This window comes from Hirundo rustica, unplaced genomic scaffold (assembly GCF_015227805.2).
Source record: "Hirundo rustica isolate bHirRus1 unplaced genomic scaffold, bHirRus1.pri.v3 scaffold_328_arrow_ctg1, whole genome shotgun sequence".
Lineage (NCBI taxonomy): Eukaryota > Metazoa > Chordata > Aves > Passeriformes > Hirundinidae > Hirundo > Hirundo rustica.
The window spans coordinates 28,290-36,692 of record NW_026690374.1 but is presented as its reverse complement, the minus strand read 5'-3'; the positions used below and the strand labels follow the sequence as shown (position 1 = coordinate 36,692).

The window sequence follows — 8,403 nt, the reverse complement described above, 5'->3', positions numbered from 1 at the left end:
AACCGAGCGACATTCCCCGGGGATCCCAGCGACATTCCCCGGGGACCCGAGCGACATTCCCCGGGGATCCCAGCGACATTCCCCGGGGATCCCAGCGACATTCCCCGGGGATCTGAACGACATTCCCCAGGGAACCGAACGAGATTCCCCAGGGAACCGAACGCCGGAGGTTCGGGAGCCGGGAGCTCCCAAGCCCGATTCCCAGCGGGAATAGCGAGGGACGGGAACACCGGGGGCCACGCACCCACTTGCTCCTGCGTCACCGGCACCGTGGGCAGCGACGAGATCCTCTCCTTGTCCGCCGGCGGCGGCCCCGTGTTCTCCAGCTGGCCCAGGAGCTGCGGAGAACGGGAAAAAAAACCTCCGGGAGCTGCCGGGGGAATCGCACCCCCTTCCCCCGGCACGCGCCTCCCCTCACCTGCGTGACGATGGCGTCCAGGCCGCTCTGTCCCCAGGCGTAATCGCCGGGATTGGAGTGCAGCATCCCGCTCCTGCCGACGGGAAGAGGCCAGGAATTCCCCCCAGGTTCCCGAGAGCGGCCCCCCGAGAGCCGGGCTCCGCGCTACTCACCAGGAAAAGGGATGTTGGGAGCCGGGAACGGCCGAGTTGGCAAAGAACCCAGCAAAGATCTGCTGGATTATCCTGGGAAGGGAGGCGTGGGGAAAGGGGAGAAAGACGGGAAGAACAGGTGAAGTGAGCGGAAAAAACGGCGGGAGAGGGGCGGGAGGGGAAAAGGGGGATTCCCGCCGGGCGCGTGCCCGGGTCACGGCTCGGAAAATCCCTGGATAAAGCTCCAAAACAGAGAGAGAGAGAGAAGGAAGTAATTCAGGATGAGAGCTGAGCCCTGATTAGGGAGGACTGGGAATGCCTCGAGTTCTAACGGAAGAGTCGGTAGTGGGAAAGGGAAAAACCCCGGAAAACACGGAAAGGAGCTCAGTAAATAAATGAATCGTGGCAGGAGGAACAGGCAGCAAAGCGGGGAATCCTCTTCCCACGGAAACAGCCGGAAAATTCCCGGACAAAACTCTGAACCGGGGATAAAACACAAATAAATCAGGGACAAAACTCTGAACCGGCGATAAAACACAAAGAAATCAGGGACAACAACAAGACGAGAACTCCAGGCAGCACAACGAAGGGAAAACCCAGAAAAACACGGAAAGGAGCTCAGTAAATAAATAAATCGTGGCAGGAGGACTCCTTTTCCCATGGACACAGCCGGAAAATTCCCGGACAAAACTCCGAACCGAAGTGAAAACACAAATAAATCAGGGACAATTTCAAGATGAGAACTCCCCGCAGCACAACGAAAGGAAAACCCAGAAAAACACGGAAAGGAGTTCAGTAAATAAATAAATCGTGGCAGGAAGAAGAGGCAGCAAAGCGGGAATCCTCTTCCCATGGAAACAGCCGGAAAATTCCCGGACAAAAATCCGAACTGGCGATAAAATACAAAGATCTCCAGGCAGCACAACAATGGGAAAAACCCAGAAAAACACAGAAATGAGCTCAGTAAATCAATAAATCGTGGCAGGAAGAAGAGGCAGCAAAGCAGGGAATCCTCTTCCCATGGAAACAGCCAGAAAATTCCCGGACAAAACTCCGAACTGAAGTGAAAACACAAAGAACTCCAGGCAGCACAACGAAGGGAAAAACCGCAAAAAACACGGAAAGGAGCTCGGTAAATAAATAAACTGTGGCAGGAGGATCAGGCAGCAAAGCGGGGAATCCTCTTCCCATGGAAACAGCCGGAAAATTCCCGGACAAAACTCCGAACTGGCGATAAAACACAAAGATCTCCAGGCAGCACAACAATGGGAAAAACCCAGAAAAACACGGAAAGGAGCTCAGTAAATAAATAAATCGTGGCAGGAGGACTCCTTTTCCCACGGACACAGCCGGAAAAATCCAGGACAAAACTCCGAACCGAAGCGAAAACACAAATAAATCAGGGACAAAACTCCGAACCGGCGCTACAGCCCAAATAAATCAGGGACGATTTCCAGAGGAGAGGAAGGGCCAAGGCCCGGAGCAGCCGGACAGAACCCCGCCGCGACGCCGCTGGTTTATCCCCAAGCTGTCCCCAGCCCCGGCCGGGCGCGGCGCTCACCCCTCGACGGCGGGCGAGCGATCCGGGCGGGAGCTGGCGCGGGGCTGGGCCCGGTACCGGCGCTGCGGCGGCCGCCCCGGAGCCCAGAGCTCGGCGTCGCGGCCCCGGGCGTCCGCGGGGCTCAGGAAGGGCCGGAAATCCGGGAAGAACACGGCGCGGTCCAGGTGGTCCCAGAGCTGTGGGGAAAGGGGCAGTGAGGGGAGGGTGGGGGGTTTGGGGGTAAAGGGTTAATTGGAGAGGGGTGATGGAGAATTCCAGAGGTGGATCGATGTGGGAGGTGCTCAGGGAGCTGTGGGGAAAGGGGCAGTGAGAGGAGGGTGTTGGGTTTGGGATAAAGGGTTAATTGGAGAGGGGTGATGGAGAATTCCAGGGGTGGAGAAATGTGGGAGATGTTCCCAGAGCTGTGGGGAAAGGGGCAGTGAGAGGAGGGTGTTGGGGTGGATAAAGGGTTAATTGGAGAGGGGTGATGGAGAATTCCAGAGGTGGAGAAATGTGGGAGATGTTCAGCAGAGCTGTGGGGGAAAGGGGCAGTAAGAGGAGGGTGTTGGGGTGGATAAAGGGTTAATTGGAGAGGGGTGATGGAGAATTCCAGAGGTGGAGAAATGTGGGAGATGTTCAGCAGAGCTGTGGGGGAAAGGGGCAGTGAGAGGAGGGTGTTGGGGTGGATAAAGGGTTAATTGGAGAGGGGTGATGGAGAATTCCAGGGGTGGAGAAATGTGGGAGGTGCTCAGGGAGCTGGAGCAGAGCTGTGGGGAAAGGGGCAGTGAGAGGAGGGTGTTGGGTTTGGGGATAAAGGGTTAATTGGAGCGGGGCTGATGGAGAATTCCAGGGGTGGAGAAATGTGGGAGATGTTCCCAGAGCTGTGGGGAAAGGGGCAGTGAGAGGAGGGTGTTGGGGTGGATAAAGGGTTAATTGGAGAGGGGTGATGGAGAATTCCAGAGGTGGAGAAATGTGGGAGGTGTTCAGGGAGCTGGAGCAGAGCTGTGTGGATTCTGAAAGAGCTGGGAGTTGTTTTTAACCCAGTTCCAGTTGATTGGATTGGATTGAGCCAATTTCCTGTCCTGGAGAGGGTGAGGAGGGGGTGATCCAAATTTATCCAATTATTTACCCAATTTATCCAATTAATCCAACTATTTACCCAATTTATCCAATTATTTACCCAATTTATCCAACTATTTACCCAATTTATCCAATTATTTACCCAATTTATCCAATTATTTACCCAATTTCCTGTCCTGGAGAGGGTAAGGAGGGGGTGATCCAATTTAGCCAGTTATTTACCCAATTTATCCAATTATTTACCTAATTTATCCAATTATTTACCCAATTTATCCAATTATTTACCCAATTTATCCAATTATTTACCCAATTATTTACCCAATTATTTCCTGGAGAGGGTAAGGAGGGGGTGATCTAATTTAGCCAGTTATTTACCCAATTTATCCAATTATTTATCCAATTTATCAAATTATTTACCCACTTTACCCAATTATTTACCCAATTTATCCAATTGATCCAATTCCCATCCTGTTGGAGGTAAGAAGGGGATGATCCAATTGATCCAATTTACCAAATTTATCCAATTATTTATCCAATTTACCCAATTATTTACCCAATTCCCCTCTCTGAGGGAAAGCAGGGGACGATCCCTGGAAAAAAGCAGGGAAAAAAGCGGGATAAAAGCAGGGGAAAAAAGGGGAAAAAAAGGGGAAAAAAAGGGGAAAAAAAGGGGAAAAAAAGGGGAAAAAAAGGGGAAAAAAGCAGGATAAAAATCAGGATACTCACCTCTGCGAACTGCGAGGAGGGGCTGTCGTCCAGGGAATTCCCATCAAAAAAACTGGGAAAAAAGAGGAGAGTGAGGGCAGAGCCAATTCCCCAAAAATCCCCCCCAGTGCTTCCCAAATTCCTCCCCCTCTTTGGTTCCTCAAATCTGCCCAGAAAGGATTTAAAAAATATATATATTTATATAAAAAGGGTAAAAAAAGAGAAGACAAACACCAAAAATAGTAAAAAAAAACAAACAAAAACCAAATAACAAAAAAATAAAAATAATTATAATAAGAACCCCAAATAACAAAAGAGTAAAAAAAAATTTAAAATGATAAAAATATGAAGAAGGGTAAGAAAAAAATCAAAAAAGGGCAAAAAAAAAAAAGATCAAAAGGGTAAAGAATAGTAAAAAGTGTGGAAAAAAAAATATCAAAAAAGGGGGAAAAACCCCCAAAAGAGTAAAAAAATACCAGAAAGGGTAAAAAATGTCACGAAGGGTAAGAAAAAAATCAAAAAAGGGGGGAAAAAAAGACCAAAAAGAGTTAAAAAATACCAAAAAAGGTAAAAATACCAAGAAGGGTAAGAAAAAATAATAATAAAAAATAAAACCCAACAAAAACAAAAGAGTAAAAAAACACCAAAAAGAGTAAAAATATGAAGAAGGGTAAGAAAAAAAATCAAAAAAGGGGAAAAAAAAAGACCAAAAGAGTAAAAAAATTATCAAAAAGGGTAAAAATGTCAAGAAGGATAAGAAAAAAATCAAAAAAGGGGAAAAAAAAAGACCAAAAGAGTAAAAAAATGATCAAAAAAGGTAAAAATGTCAAGAAGGATAAGAAAAAAATCAAAAAAGGGAAAAAAAAAGACCAAAAGAGTAAAAAAAAGATCAAAAAGGGTAAAAATGTCAAGAAGGATAAGAAAAAAATCAAAAAGGGAAAAAAAAAAAAGGCCAAAAGAGTAAAAACCCAAAAAGGATAAAAAATATCAAGACAAAAAAAGTTTGGTTTTTTTAAAATTGATTTTAATTATATTTGTTTGTTTGTTTCTTGGTTTTGGGCGTTTTTTTCTGCTGTTTTTTTGTTCGGTTTAGTTGCTTTATTTTTATTTTTTACCGTTTTTTTGGGGGGTTTTTTTTTTACAAACCCTTAAAAACACAAAGCTGGGAGGGGAAACCCTGCGTAAAAAAAGAGGCCAAATCTGCGTTTTTCGCCCCAAAATCTCCGTTTCCGAGGCGCTGGCTCGTGCTGGGCCGTACCTGGGATCGTCCGTGAGCTCCTCGATGAAGCCGGACTCGCAGCGGGGGCAGGTGAACTCCTGGGGGATTCAGACACGGAACATTGGCAATTCTAAAGGGGGAGAAAACAAAATCGCCCTTCGGGGAAATTCCCGACGGAATTCCCGGCTCCCGACGGTGCCACAGAAATCCCCAGCGCCGGGGGGGTTTGGGAATCACAGAGGGTGGGAGCACGGAATAAAATTTATCGCCAGGAGGAAAAATTTTGCCCTGTTTTTGTTCCCAGAATTTTGTCCTGGAGGATTTGGGGGGGAAAAAAAAGAGGAAAAAAGCCAAAGATTTCAGGGATTCTCTGTGGGGGTTTTCCCTCTCTGGATTCCCAAATCCCGCGCTTGGATTTTTGTGGGATCTCCAAATCCGAATCCAAACCTGAATCCAAATCCGAATTCAAGTCTGAATCTGAATTCAAATCTGAATCCAAATCCGAATCCGAATTCAAGTCTGAATCCAAATCTGAATCTGAACTCAAATCTGAATCCGAATCTGAATCCAAATCCGAATCCAAGTCCAAATCTGAATCCAAATCCGAATCCAAGTCGAAATCTAAATCCAAATCCAAATTCAAGTCTGAATCTGAATTCAAATCTGAATCCAAATCCGAATCCAAGTCCAAATCCAAACCTGAATCCAAATCCGAATTCAAGTCTGAATCTGAACTCAAATCTGAATCCAAATCCGAATTCAAGTCTGAATCCAAATCTGAATCTGAACTCAAATCTGAATCCAAATCCGAATCCAAGTCCAAATCTAAATCCAAATCCAAACCCAAATCCAAATTCAAGTCTGAATCTGAATCCAAATCCAAGTCTGAATCTGAATTCAACTCTGAATCCAAATCCGAGTCCAAGTCCAAATCTAAATCCAAGTCCAAATCCAAACCCCAAATCTGAATTCAAGTCTGAATCCAAACCCAAATCTGAATCCAAATCCAAGTCTGAATCTGAATTTGAATCTGAATCCAAGTTTGAATCCAAATCCAAGTCTGAATCCGAATTCAAATCTGAATCCGAATCCAAATCTGAATCCGAATCCAAATCTGAACTCGAATTCAAGTCAGAATCTGAATTTGAATCTCAATCCAAATCTGAATCCAAGTTTGAATCCAAATCCAACTCCAAATCCAAGTCTGAATCCGAATTCAAATCTGAATCCAAGTCTGAATCCGAATCCAAGTCTGAATCCAAGTTTGAATCCAAATCCAATTCTGAATCCAAGTCTGAATTCGAGTCCAAGTCTGAATCCGAATCTGAACTCGAATCCAAACCCGAATCCAAGTCTGAATCCGAATCCAAACCCGAATCCAAGTCTGAATCCGAATCCAAACCCAAACCCGAATCCCAATCCCAATCCCAATCCAGGATCAGACACCTCCAGCAGCAGGTGAGATGCCGACGCATCCCTGGAAGCTCTGGAATATTTCTATTTTTATTTTTTCGGTCGGAATCCGTGTGGAAACTCCCAGCTTCCCACCCAGCGGCTGGAGAGAGATCAAAAACGGGCTCAGAACGTTCCGGAGGGAGCGAGGCGGGAAACGGGAGCGGGAGCGGGATCGGCTCCCTGCTTCCCCCGGGAATGAGATCCTGGATCCTCTCCCAGCCGGGGATCTCATTCCCTGAGGGAATCCACCCACGGAACAGGGAAAAACGGATTTCCCGAGGGATCCGGCGGCGATTCCCGGCAAGGAGAACAAAGCAGGATCCCACCGGGATCCCCGCATGGCAAATCCAGCCCGGACCTCGTCGGGATAATTGGGATTCTCCACCTTTGGATCGTGGAATTCCCAGAAAGGAAAAACAACCCAGGATCCCAGCAGGAGCGTTTGCTTCGCGCTCCAATCGTCCCTGAGGCGTTTGTGCGGCACATCCAGCCCGGATCTCATCCCAAATCCGGGCACAGAAGGCGGAGCAGGCGGTTTTCCAGGTGATCCCCACCCCAAAAAACGAGGGAAAGACGCAAATGGGAATCCCAGGGAAAGGGGTGTGGGACAAACACAGAAGTTTTCCCTCGGCTCTTGCTGCGTTCACAGCTCTAATCCCGACTCGAATTCTCCCTTCTCCCTCGTCTCCAGTGGGAATAACTGGGATTCTCCACCTTTGGATCGTGGAATTGCACATCCCTCCCGCCATCCCCGCATTCCTCGCTTGGAAAGCAAGGGGGAAAAAAAATTAAAATAAAATCAAAAATAAAATCTCCCTCGCGCCTCCAAGGCTCCGCTTCTCAATCCATGGGGAAGAGGGATTAAAAATCTCCTTGGAAAGTCTCCAGATGATTCCCTGGAGGTTTGGGATTCTCCAGCCTCTGGAGCTGAGGAGGTGCTTGGCAATTCCTCCTTTCCCAAGCCCCTGATGACCCAAACCAGGGAATTTTGGGGTGACAAAGGCGTTTTTTGGGGTTGGGATTCTCCCAGGATGAACAGCTCTCGCTGGGATCTGTGGGCTGTCCCCCCCTGGAAGGGGAACCGGAGTAAAACCCGGTGGAGAATCCCAGAAAATGAAATTCCAGGCGTTTCCTGGATGCAGGGCCGGAATTTTCCTCCCAGGGTAACCAAGAAAGGCGATGGAGGCACCAGGAAAACCCAAGTGTTTTGAGGGGTGAAGGAGTTGGAGCGAGAGCTGGACAATGTTTCATTTTAAAAAGTGGGTTTGGGAATGCTGGAGGGAAAAACGGATCCGTCAGTGCGGGGTAAAGCAGAAGTTTGGGATGTTCCCGGCTGCAAGGAATAGGAGTGGGATAATTTAGGAGCAGACGGACACAATTCCCAGCCGGTCGGACGGGCAGAGGCTGCATGGGGCGGGATGGGAACGGGTATTATGGAATTATCTGCTCCCACGAGGAACAGGAAATCCCCCCGGTCCCTTCCCAGCCTGAAAACTGGGATGGCGAGGGGGGGGGACCATTCCATTCCTCACCAACTCCATGTGGGATCAACTCCGGGAGCTGGAGGTGACCCCTTTCGTGAGGGAGCGATTGAGGGATCACCGCTGCCCCTTCACCCGCCCTGGGCTCCCCTCTCCGGCCCTCTCCGCCCGGGGCTCCGCGGCAGCTCGGAGCTGCCCCTCTCCGACCCTCCCCGCCCGGGGCTCACCGGCAGCTTGGGGCTGACCTCGCCCTTGCAGCTGTGGCAGAAAAACCGGTGCTGCGGCACGGCCGCCGCCGCCTCCGCCATCTTTCCGCGCCGCCGCCGCTGCCGTCACTCCTCCCAGGCCAGCGAGAGCTGCCCAGAGAAGCCCCG

The 8,403-nt window shown here is 48.7% G+C and overlaps 1 protein-coding gene across 1 annotated transcript; it reads right to left on the bottom strand.

Moving 5' to 3' along the window:
* Positions 1–244: 244 nt before the first annotated feature.
* RNF115 (ring finger protein 115) lies at positions 245–8,368 on the bottom strand (the record flags this gene model as incomplete). Its single annotated transcript, XM_040054004.2, has 7 exons — positions 8,257–8,368; positions 5,133–5,191; positions 3,896–3,947; positions 2,111–2,286; positions 571–642; positions 419–491; positions 245–338 (listed from the first exon to the last, which is right to left on the bottom strand). Coding segments are annotated over exons 1-7 (607 nt in total), but the record flags the coding sequence as incomplete, so codon positions are not given.
* Positions 8,369–8,403: the final 35 nt, after the last annotated feature.